We start from the raw sequence: 12,825 nt of genomic DNA, 5'->3' as shown, positions 1-12,825 counted from the left end.
AAGAAGAAGTCTTCCTCGCCCTCAGGTCAGCACGTGCAGACTGATGTTAACTGATTATTAGAGAGAAAAGCAGGCTCTTACCATGCACAGTAAAGGAGTGATAACAGTCCAGCTCCATTTCATCCAAGGATTTGGTCTGTAGCCCATCATGTCCTCAAGCGCATCATAGAAATTATCAACGCCTGTGAAGACATTCAAACACCTTCTGATTATTTTTGCAAGTGAAAACTTACTCAATAACAGAACGAACAAAGACTAATGATTTAAAGGTAATTAATAGGCAACACAGCAGTGTGTGTCCCAGACACAGGGGCAATTCAAAGTGCTTTACGTGTGAAAAAACACACAGAAAGTAAGAGACAGGACAGTTTTAGTGCACTTACAAAGCCCTAAACACAAGTGATGATTTTCAGCTGCTGCAACTTAAAGTCAAGTCTTCACCAGATTCAAAGTCCCAGCAATGGCTCTGGACTGTATTCGCCTCAATAAAAGATGTAAAACTTTGCCATGAAAGTTACTTTCTTTTGCAGGTTCACATTAACCAGCATCCCAAGTTTTGTGAAAAGTACTTTAATGGAACAAAGTTTATGATTTCAGATGTACATTAAACAGTATTTGTTCTGATAAGCTTTGCTTTGATGCAGTTATCTACCTCTGCCATCTATTCCAAAGCATAATTACATTCAGCGCATGAAGACATTAAAAGACAACACGTTAAAAGCATTCATTGTCTACATCCAACTGGTTCGCAGTGTTTTGTTATTTTTGAAAGATGGTACTCACCATAAACCCAGGCAACAGCTATACATTCAAAGAATGCCACCCACAGAAGGCACACACCGCTAGCTGCATAGTAATCAAACAGCTGGAAAACATACATGCCACCCTGCGGAGACAGAAAAAGAAAAACTGTTTTCCACGTACATGTGAGGCAATATTATCTACCAAAGACTGTAAGTTATACATGTAATTCTGGAAAGATCATAAATTAATCATTACGATCATGAAAAGTCGGAGCGAGGAGACAAGAGACAATCAAAATGACTAAATGTGAGAAGCAGACGTGTCCACACGTGAGAGCGCTGCTGCGTCCACGCCTGTCCATGCTCACGTGTGTGTGTCCACCGTGAAAACTGTTTTAGCAATCATGGGAATCCTAAAGTTGAACCAGGCCACGGCAGCCATAAAAAGATGTTGTCATGGGAACGACAGAGGCGAGGGAGTCGGGCGGGTGGGGCAGAAAATAGAATGACAGTGAGAAGGTTGGATGTTGTGTGAGAATGGAGAGAGGGCGGCGGCGTGAGAGGAAGGAGAGGAAGAGGATGGATGAACAGAGTGATGATCGAGGCTGAAAGGATGATGGGGGGCTCGTTTGTTTTTGGTATCATAACAGATTTCATTTCTTATTTCCTGTTGTGAGAAAAAAGCCCTTCACTCAGGGGAAATGAGGTACTTTACATTTCGATTTGTTTGACAAAAATAGAGGAACTGGGTTGGAAAGAGTCCTGGCAGTCACGGCAACGAGCAAAGTACCAAAAATATATATGAAAAGGGACTTATTCTAACCACGCCAGAGCATGTAATGGACCCGTTGATCCACTAAAGGCCGGCGTGCCAGTGTCACGTTTTGTCTCGCCCGGATGTTAAGGCTCTTAAATGACATTAGGAAGGGCCAGAAAAAACAAAAAGGCTGCTATGGTCTTCTAAAGTGGCCAATTGGAGGCGATAAGCGTTGGTGGTCTGCGTCATGGAGATTTCTCTCACGGAAGACAGACTATGAAATCAACACTGCTGATGCTGCCGGTCCAATTTTGACTAACACCGTGAAGCATTTTGGGCTTTGTCTCACCGCAGACGCAGCTTTACACCTGCATAAGAGTCTGCAAGTGTTTGGAGGACGATACGACGGAGAGGAAATGTCAACTTTTCGAGTTAAGAAAAAGGTCAAAAAAGAGAGTCAACGTAAGTGATGCAAAGGTATGAGAAACAGAATGAGTTCAGGGGAGAGAGGAAGGGAGGAAAAGTTTTAAGACAGATCAGACCTAAGAATCCAAGAGGAAGAGGAGAGGAGGAAGTGAAGGAGACAACATGAATGAAAGGAGTAAGAAACAGACGGGAGACAGAAATAGGAGAGAAGGAGGCGAATGGGAAAGATTTGGAAAAGCTAAGTCAGGCCCGCTGTATCTATAAATACCGGGGGAGGGAGGGGAAGTTCTCATGACTTGACAGTATAAATAGCCCCCTGTCACCTCTCCGGGGACTGACACTAATAGCTGTCTGAACGCTGTTGTTCCTGGTGTATTGAGCAGTGGACTACAACCTGAAACAAGGCCAGCAGCCAAAGTCTATGAGTACAACTGTCAGTAAGTGCTGTGTGATGTTTATCCTGGATAACTACTGTGATCCTTTTCACAGATTCACTGATTTTTGAGGCTGATAACAGTTCGTTTTCTGATGTTAGCACTGGTCAGGATTTCTGCCGTTGGTCCTGTTTAGGTGTTCTTACCTTGGTAACCATGGTGAGTCCAAGCAGGTAGCTGATGCAGCAGAGGACAGCGATGAAGATCTCTCTGCGGTAACCCTTCCTTAGGAAGGACGGATACAGATCCACCAGTGATGTGATCTGCCCTTCCACCTCCACAAACTGCAGGACACAGAGGTGTTACCAAAAAAAACACTGATACAGATCCACTCACAACATCCCCTGATGTTTTATACTTAAATAAATATCAGCTTTCTGTCATCTGATCCTCATCATGTTAGTTTACTTTGCTAAGAATCATCTCTCATGTTATTTTACAGGATTTCTAGGTACTGAAGTCTAACTTGTGTTGCTGTTGTTTGGAACCAGCTTACTTCAATCCATATATTCATAATCCATTACTAACACACAGGCACATGGCCGTGTTAATGATCGCACACGCAGCCTGTAGCAGAGGATTATGGGTGAACTCGTGGATGCCAGGAATTGTTTTTCCTGTGCTGTTTTCTTCTGTGACGCTGAGCAGGAAGTTTCTAACACTTCCAAACACCATGACTGGATGTTAACACCGTTTCACTGAAAATCATCTCAGTGCGCTCAACAAGAAGAGTGGTTTACTTTATTTTCTCGTTTTACCTCCTTTACAAGAAATATTGTTTTTATTGTTGGTTAATATAATGTATTAGCTAACCTCATGTCCTGAAATGTTTTCAAGTCTTACTTGAAAACATATCTAAAGTTTCCAAAAGCAAAGGGGAGCCAGAGCCTTTAGCTATCAAGCTCCTCTCCTGTGGACCATCTTCCAGACACTGTCTCTACCTTTAAGAGGCTTCAAACCTTTCTTTTTTTGATAAATCTTATAGTTAGGGCTGGCTCAGGCTTGCCTTAGACCAGCCCTGAGGTATGCTGCTATAGGATTTGAGGAGGATTTGCTCACGGGCACGTCCATAACAGCTGTTCACGTCCTCCTGCAGCTCTAACGCTAAATGCATTCAAGTTTGTGCTCACCTGACTGTCGAGGCCAAGCAGCAGCAGCATAATGAAGAAAAGAACTGCCCAAACTGTAGGAAAAGGCATCATGGTTACAGCCTTGGGGTAGGCAATGAACGCCAGGCCTGGACCTGCAGAGGAGGGGGTTCAGGGGTGAGAGCAAACAGAGGGGAGTGGGGGGAGGCAACATTAGTATCGTGATGAGCTCATCTGATCTGCATCCCTGTGGGAAGACAAGACCCCAAGCAATGTAGATGCAGAACCAGACATGAATGGGTGATAAAACTTAGGCTATAATACTGCGAATAGGCACTTGCATGTGTGTGTGGGTGTGTGTGTTTGTATAAAGGTATAGTGTATGTCTAACACACATCTTTACTTACCCGTCACTTCCTTCATCACTTATGTCAACATTATTAGCTGTATGCACTTTTTCATACCATTTCGAATGACGTTACAAGGAAAACAGAGCAATAATAAAGAAAAAGTAGAGTGTGCTATGTAATGTCAGTTATTGTAACATCTCTGTGGAAATACATCACCAGAGAAACTGTGAAGCACATTATATATGGAAGTGTGCACAGTGTGTAGTGGATCATAACTAGTATATGTGTAGTGTGGTCTTAAAAAGACCATAGGCCACTGTCAACAATGCAGCAATTAAACAAAATATTTAACCTGCTTAAGGTATGCTTCACTCACCTTTCCAGGCAGCTGAAAGCCTTCAACAAGGAGGCCATCAACTGCTAGAAAAGGTAAATCAAGTAGTTTCTTGAATAATTCAACTTTGTCAGCAGCTACGTCACTCGAGCTATTCTGCATCCCCAACAGAACTAAGCATGATCTTTTCTATGAGGAATGCAAAATGGCCATTGCAAAACAGCAGCAGATGCAAACTGGGATGTCAAATAAAAAGCAATGTTTTTCATTTTCTTCCTGAGGTCGAATTTGACATTGATGCTTCATTGCTGTAAAACAGAAGTCAAGAGAGAAAGAAGCAGTCGTAACAGCAAAACAGCATTGCAGCTGGTATCGAGGTACATAAATATATTCAGTTTTTGTTGCAAATTATGACAAGGCATCCAACCAAACACCGCGTTGACTCAAAAAATAGTGCCATCTTCCGTCCCCAGAGGGGGAAAACACGAGCAGAACGTTGATCAAACCAGGAGGATATTAATTCATCAAATAGGAGCCACATCAAACAGTGCGTTCAGGCATTAATTGACTGTCCAAAATATAAAATACTACTTTTTCTTTTAGTACAGGACACATTTCACTTGAGCAACAAAAGCCAAAGCACATGTTCTTATTGTGCACTGCATTCTAGGTGCATTCAGTCAACATAATCTCGAATGCCGATAACTGTTGTGTACATCAGAATCAAGCAGTCGCACTTAAAGCGAACTTACTTGTGATGTTCCTGAACTTTTTATAACTTCCTAGCAGCAGTATGAAAACCTGCTGTATTCTGCTGCCTAGCTGACCTATTGCTCTGTCCTCCATACACTTCTATACTTTGGTAACCTGTGGAGCATCAACCCATTCGCCAAACACAAAGTTCATATTGCACAATTCTGCAAACATTTATCCGGCACTACAGACTTGTACAATATTTGTATCGACTGGGCTGGCAGCATGGACAACATTTGAAGTTAGCCGACAATGCTAAGCTAAATTAGCTTTCAGCAAACTGGAGGATCTTGGGACAATATATGAAGCCTGGGTTTCACAAAAAGCACTTGAGGTTAACAATTATATAACAAAAATGACAAGTTTCAGGTTTGTGCCTCATTTGATGTCAAAGAAGATGCTTTATGTCTTAAACATGTCAGAGAAGCGTGTAAAATCCAGAAAAGAGCAGATTCAAACTTTCCAAACAAGCCCTAAAAGCCTTCAGTTCTCTGCTGGTGTGTTAACACCTTTCTTTGAGTGTAACCTTTAAAGAATGAGTCAACAGGCAACTTTGAGATTTGAAAAATGAGCATAAATAAAATCCTTGGGAGATTGGAAAACAGGCGTGCCTTCCACCTTGAACTGGGCTAACTTTGCCTCTTCGCTTAAACAAAGTAGCGTTTGCAGCCTGGTAGAGTAATTCTGAACTATCACAAGGTAAAACACTGTAAGAGATATACTGTAAGTCCACGGACGAGATGTTGGCATTCACAGCTTCATGAAGCTTTTCCAAATCATGTAATCACATGTGATCCTGTGTACATGTTTTAAAACTGAGATACAGTCCACCCTTACTTTGTTGAGCTGAAGGCTCTAAACTAAATCACACAAAGATAAAACTGGCCATTTTAGACACTAGAATTGAAAAAAAAAATCAGCTTTTGTAGAAACAACAAGTATCATGAATGCCAATATATTACTCAGATATTTAGGAACCCCAACGATGGTGACATCAGTTTGTCACGTGTAGGTAGAAAAGGATCCTCTCAGAGACAAAACACTGATAGCATGTTCAAGCTAGGACACTGGCACAAGATGCTCTGTGTATCACACAGCTACTTCTGCCTTATTTTTCGACTCTTAATGTCTCTAACTCAAAAACATCCCTCTACTTATGCTAATCCATCCAACTTGCTTTATTCAAATGCCCCAATATGCTCACATTTTCTCACATTCTGCTTTTGTCAAGGAGTGTTTGATTGCGGAAACTTCCATATTCCGATGCCGTCATGTGTAATCAATCCATTTCATAAAGTTCAATTCTAAATGGAACGTATTGGCTGATTCTCTTTTGGGTTTCGTTGCTGTTTTTCTTTGTAGTTACTGTTGTTTAATTTGTTAACCAGGAAGCAGCGCCCACCATCACTGCCGCCTTTACAGGACCCTCGTACCTGACTCTGCCACATCAGCAATGTCCACCCCTTGCTCTTGTGCCATGAAGCCCAGGACGGAAAATATTGCGAAGCCAGACACAAAACTGGTACCACTGTTGAGGGCTCCCAGCAGCAAACAGTCCCTATGTCACACATATGTCATGAGGAGGATTTGTTAATGAACACACAAGGATCCCTTCACCCCCCTCTCTCCCCTACAGCTAACCCCTCACTGAAAACTGAGGCCTCACCTGTAGCAGTTGTATTTGTACTTGTTGTAGCTCCCCAAGGACGTCATGGCGCCCAAACAGATGGCATAGGAGAAGAAGATCTGGGTGCCGGCGTCGATCCACACCTGCCAAGTACGGGGACAGAAAGGCTGAGGCTTGCTGATGAAGGATGGGGGCAACGTGTAGAGAAGCTAGGGCAGGAATTAAAGCCGTGGCTAACACTATTGCGCACTCGGTGAGTCAGGGTCTGCATAGCCGAGATATACTTGTGAAGGTGTGGCTTGGAAACCACCATGAATAGACTATCTTGATCCTGATGTGCTAACTGTACAGATGCTAGCTGTAGCTACATAGATGTTTTCCTATCCACAAAGGTACACTGCATTGTACAACTAAGCAGTTATCATCCAATCATGCTCCGTGGCCTGATTTGTTGTATTCTACCAATGGATTATATGCTGCAAAGATGCCACTGTTTTTAATTTGTTTTTAATTTCAGATGCTGTCGGTGCAGCCAGACAGGCATTCATTAAACAGGATAGCATGCATGGATGCTAGAGAGCGACAATAACAAGAGCCTGACGATGGGTTTTCCCACTCAGGCAGCACAGGGACACCTACCTCTGGGTCCTTCAGGCGAGTGAGGTCAGGGTACAGGTAGAACTTGATGCCCTGGCTAGCACCTGGCAGTGTAACACCACGAATCAACAGCACGATGAGCATGATGAATGGGAACGTGGCAGTGATGTAGACCACCTGAGGAAGATCAGACCACAGAAAAGCAAGTTCACACACAGAAACACTGCAGTTTAATTAGCTGCTGAAGCTTGAGGTTCGGAAATGATCTGCCTTGGCAATGACATGGATGTTAACTTGCTTTCTGGCTGCTGGCTAATATATTTGGTGTCATCACAGGGAGTTATGTTTGATAAATGTGTGACCTCTGGAAATTATTTTTGGGATTATGACAAGAACAGACCACAGGATGTCCCTTAAATCAACAGCAGTGGCGTTACAGCAGTGACTTTATTGCCAGAGTTACAACTCAGAGCAACCAGAAAGCATAAATCAGGCCAGACCAATCAATAAAGAGTGTTGAGGCTATAAAAAGAGCAGTCTGGGATTGATTGAGCTGTCTCGAGGCAAGTTGTTGTTGTTGTTGTTGTTGCTGCTGCTGCAGCAAATTGAACATGGTCAGAAATGTTTGCCTTTCTGAATTCACCCGATGCTACATCCATCAGGCATTACTGTACAAAAAAAAATTAGCAGCGCAGAAATCCAACTTCATAGATTATTTTCTTGAATGTTAAGCTTTTAAACAGACACATATGCATACTGTTATTCAGAGTTGTAATCCTTAAATCATCAAATAAGCTCTTTCAAATTTAGTTGTGTTTAGATGTGTGAGTTATCCAATGCCAATTTATCACAGATAAAACCATCACATAAAACTAAAACAACCTCATCAAGTATTTTCTTTAAACTCTAAAACATAACGTATCGTTATTAGCCACAAATTACAGTCAGGCTCGACTTAATGGAACACCTGCTAATAGCTCAGCTAAGCTAGTTAGCCTAGCTTACTTTCCAGCTTCAGATGTGGCATCAGCCGTGTTGGTTAGCTAGTTAACCTGTTAGCTAGTTAGCCTTCCAATACTCAAATAACATGAATTTTAACTGTAATGGTGAAAGGAGCAACACACATTTTTATTTTTTTTCACAAATTTCCTCTTTGCGATCCAAGTCTTCCCATAAGCCAACGTGTTTACCAAAAATACTGCTAGCATTACAGAAATGAAGATGTGCCAAGCAAGATGTGCCAAGACAAGAGCAACTAAAGACTGGGAAAGATGTGGAACGCTCCAAAAACACCTGTTTGGATCATTTCACAGGTAAACAGGTTGATTGGTAACAGGTGATTGTACCATGATTGGGTATGAAAGGAGCATCTGGAAAGGCTCAGTCATTCACAAGCGAAGATGGAGCGAGGTTCACCACTTTGTGAACACATGATTACATAAAGGATATTACTACATGGTCTCAGGAACACTTTGTACAACTGTTGACTGTAAACTCAATTCTCTTGCAAATGATGGCCATCTGTTTTTATTTGTGTTTTACTCTGCATCCCAACTTTTTTTTGGAATCGGGATTGTGAAATTGTGCTTTGACTTTTTTGTGTTTGTCTTTCATTTATTTTCATGTATGGGGTGAAAGGTGATTATTCCACTTCTGTTTTGTTAAACATCAGAGATTTAAACCCACAAAATTGCAAACACATGCATTTGCCTCTTCCTCAGCCCACCCAGGCCTTCAGGAAAAGTTTCCCTGCACTCAGTTTGAACATAGCCTCTATTGTTCCCTTAGTCAGACCGCAACGAAAAAAATCATATGAGCATCACCCTGTCGGGGTTTCTGGCAGTCACGATGACACAGCAATGATAAAAGTGGTAAAGTCAGTTAATGCATTTTTTCTTTCAGTTCAGCAAGTTCAACGGTGTAAAACACAACTGTTAATACACAGCAATAAACACAGGACAGCTTTGGATGACAGAAACATATTCACCTTGCCAGTAGACTTGACTCCCTTCCAGATGCAGAAGAAGCAGATGACCCAGACGAGCAGCAAACACAGAGCCAGGTCCCATTTAACAGGACCAATGTCTTCTATTCCATTGCTGATGCCCAGCACATTATGTCTGCAACATCAAAGGAAAGCTCTGTGAGCGAGTGTGTTCATCTGTCACAGCGCTTCATGACACGGTGACAAAAAGCCAGAGACGATTTTATTAACATCAAGCCAGTCACTGTTCTTTGTGTGTCCTGACCAGGCTGTCTTTGGCGGGGGTCACCAACCGCACCAAATGCTCAATATTTAAGAATATGAAAGCTTATGTGCTGCAGTTTTTGCTATTTGCCGCTTTCCAGGTCTCTTTACAGTCTGTCTTTCTGCCAGCCAATCAAATCAAAGTGAAACAAAGCCTCTGTGTTTCTCTACAAAGTGATCGGTTACCATCTGAATTACGCATTTACCAAAAAACATGCCTTAACTCTCACATGAAAATCGTGTGGTTATACAAGTGAGCAGGTATGTGTGTTCTTATGTAACTCACTCCCAAAACTCGGTGACGGGGGAGGTGAAGTTGAGGTTGGAGGCGTTGGCGGCCAGCCAAAGGGATTTGTTCTTGCGGTAGGTGTCCTCGATGCAGCGATCGGTGTTCCAGGGCTGATTGCATTTGGCCCAGGGCAGATCTGTCTGAAAACACTACAATGCAAAAAAAAAAAAAAAAAAAAAAAAAAAAGCAAGAGTTACATCTTTGTCTTGGAACATGCTTGCTTCTGATTGGCTGACAGTTGTCATTCAATAATGAGAATTGAGAATTTAAACACAGCTTTTTGTCCATGGAAGGTGGTCATGGCATGAGTTTCTGATACATCGAAAGGTATCCTGATAAAGAAAATAACACACCTGAAACTCTGCACCACCAAATCATACATCATACTCTTTCTGCACCGAGCTCGGCAGTTTAGTCTCCCTTGGGAATTCAACACCTTCTACACAGTTGGACCATAAATGTTAGCCTGTCGAAGCTCAAAAAGCCCCTGCTTGTGGTTAAAAGGCACCATCAAAGGGATGTGAAGGATACTGGATCACCCTTAATCCAGTGTTCAAAGACATCAATGAGGCTGTGCGACAGATGACAGACAATTACCTTTGTTAGTATGGGATGTTAATGAATGCTTCTTACAACTAAGCTCCTCACCAGGCTGGTTTGTGCTTCTATTTTCTAAACTGTAAAGGCACTGCAGCTGCTGTGTAACCTGATACTGGTTCAGTATGAATCCGAGAAGAAACGGGTCATTCAGTGACAGAATCATGTTGATGGTTTGGGGGTTTTGAGGTCATGTTATCATCTAAATCATCATAGATTGTATTAATTGCAACAACAGGCATGTTTTTGGACTTGATCGAGGAGAGCTTGCACCAGAGCAACATGTTCTTTAAAAGTGCAGGCATAATCATGCTGTCTTAGCGAAGTCTTAACAATTTCTTTTTGAACAAACTTTGGCTTACATTGTGATTTTGTACTGGTGGGAAATTACGACTTACTTTCTTTTATCTATTCACTTGGCTGACCCTGACATTTTACAGGGCAACCTTGAATTTCTGCAACACTGACATTCCTGCTAGGAAGAACCAAAAGTCACCCTGCTCCGATAAAAATCCTGAAGTATCTCTGCAATGCAAGTCTTTTATGAAGGGAGAGACAAAGAAATGAAAGAGAAGGGGCTTTTTTATTGCCGTCAGGGTTTCTTTTTTCCAAACCTACCTGGAACAGGTAGTAGACGCCCCAGGCAAGGATGACGATGTAGTAGATATTCAGCAGAGACACGATCACAATGGAGGCGTAACCAATACCTGGAGAGAGGAGACAGGTCAAGGTGATGATACACAAAGACATCAGCAGTCCAAGGAGACAGCCAGGGGCGACTGACGGTCACTGTGTGATCAAAGTCTCTGGTGACAGCTCATTTTCTGGCAGCAGCAGAGGAAAGTAAAATAGCCTAAAGTCTTTAAAATAATGGATACTATTTTTATTGAAAAAGAAAACATCATGTTCGGGTTGGAAATTAGGGCCTGAGAGCAGACACTGGCACTTCCCTTTTTCCCATGTGACTGAAAAACACTGTTAACTTCCCCCAAAACCCCCACACTTTTCACCATATTAGTCCATGCGGCGTGGCCACATTTTGTGCAAGAGGAGGGTTTATGATTGGCCAGAAAACAGGATGTAAAAGCAGTCGGTTCATGATGAAACATTCATGTGACACTTCACAAAATGAGAACAGACACAGATGATGTCTGGTGGATGAGCATTATGTTCACCATGAAGTCCACGTGAAATTAATAAGATCAGGGTTAGATTTTAGCCTTGGGGTTCTACTCAGAGCCACGTTTGTTCAACGTTACTCTGGAAAAGTTTCCAAAGATAAATACTGCAGGCTGAATTACAAGGAGAGGTGTATGAAATGATGTAAAACACACGTACAATACTTCCATCTGATGCAATGGTGGAGACACATGGAGAGGTTTAAGAAACGGAGACTGAAATCTCTTCATAAATTAAAAAGTCTCTGAGAACTGAACTTCAGTAAAAGATAAATCCGGCCGACCACATCCTGACTCTGCACAGCTGTCTTGCAGTGTTAAAGATACTACATTTCCTGTTTTGGGGATGTCTCGATTTTCTTTTATGTTGAGGAAACACTGTGTTCATTGTTTGCACTGAAAAAAAACAAAAACTGTGCTTGATTCACAGTATTCAACGTGACCAAGCTGTAAATACAAATTCCTGCTCCTTCAGCCGCGGCAGTTGGCCTTCAGGAGAGTGAGCAGTGCCCGTGTTGATATTTAACATTAATCATGTTTTATTTCGTCTAACCTTCAGCGGCGTCGCCCTGCACTTAAACTTTGTTTGACATGTTACGGAGACCGATGAGTCGGCTTTCGTTGTGTTGATACTGATCTGGAGACGGAGCTGGCGGTAAACTGTGGCTGTCTGTGTGTGTTGTGGGGACATAAATCTGTTTACACAGTCACATTGTGGGGACTCGCCTTTCCTAGGGGACAAAACACAAGTTCCCATAACATAAACCATCACATTTTATGAGGAGGCGGTCTTGTGTTTCTACTACACACGGATACAAAGATAAGAAAATCCCCCAAAATGGGAACAGGTGTAGGAGTTGGGATTTGGGTCAGGACTTGGACGTGGATTAGGTTTGTGGTCGCTCAAGGACCTCACAAGTATATTAGTACAACTTGTGTGTGTGTACTATGAGTTAGCACAAACAGCCAACAGAGGCCACTCATCCAAATTAATGTCCTTCAGCGTCACTGGCCATCTGCGTGTGTGTGTTCGTGTGTAAGAGCGTGTGTGTTGGTCTTGTGAACAGTGAATTGGAGAGTGTGCGTGCGTGTGTGCGTGTGTGCGTGTGTGCGTATGAATGTGGGAACATTTCACCACCGCATCATGTCCTTTTAATCACTCTGCTAATTACCAGCTACCGCGCATCTTCATCTCTAAACGCGCGCGCACACGCGCACACACACACACACACACACACACACACACACACACACACACACACACACACACACACACACACACACACACACACACACACACACACACACACACACTTGCGCCGATCACATGGGACAGTGCTGATCAAACAAACAGATGCGTCCTCCTCCATGATGTCATGTTTCTTGTGCTCGTCCGCTGACCTC

At 42.6% G+C, this 12,825-nt stretch overlaps 2 protein-coding genes across 2 annotated transcripts in view; both read right to left on the bottom strand.

The window, feature by feature from the left end:
* rims4 (regulating synaptic membrane exocytosis 4) overlaps positions 1–12,825 on the bottom strand; it is a 341,866-nt gene that overhangs the window by 135,115 nt on the left and 193,926 nt on the right. The window lies entirely within an intron of this gene.
* Positions 1–12,825, bottom strand: part of LOC139328545 (sodium- and chloride-dependent taurine transporter-like) — a 31,540-nt gene that overhangs the window by 5,120 nt on the left and 13,595 nt on the right. Inside the window, exons 4-13 of the mRNA XM_070958315.1 lie at positions 10,862–10,950; positions 9,644–9,795; positions 9,097–9,229; positions 7,152–7,286; positions 6,552–6,655; positions 6,319–6,443; positions 3,491–3,603; positions 2,507–2,644; positions 784–886; positions 82–182 (exon numbers count right to left, since the gene is read on the bottom strand). Of these exons, the coding sequence (XP_070814416.1) occupies positions 82–182; positions 784–886; positions 2,507–2,644; positions 3,491–3,603; positions 6,319–6,443; positions 6,552–6,655; positions 7,152–7,286; positions 9,097–9,229; positions 9,644–9,795; positions 10,862–10,950 (1,193 nt within the window). The remainder of the gene's footprint in view (positions 1–81; positions 183–783; positions 887–2,506; positions 2,645–3,490; positions 3,604–6,318; positions 6,444–6,551; positions 6,656–7,151; positions 7,287–9,096; positions 9,230–9,643; positions 9,796–10,861; positions 10,951–12,825) is intronic.

Source organism: Chaetodon trifascialis, chromosome 3 (genome assembly GCF_039877785.1).
Source record: "Chaetodon trifascialis isolate fChaTrf1 chromosome 3, fChaTrf1.hap1, whole genome shotgun sequence".
Taxonomy (NCBI): domain Eukaryota; kingdom Metazoa; phylum Chordata; class Actinopteri; order Chaetodontiformes; family Chaetodontidae; genus Chaetodon; species Chaetodon trifascialis.
The sequence above is the reverse complement of the archived record's forward strand: the minus strand, read 5'-3'. Positions and strand labels throughout refer to the sequence as shown.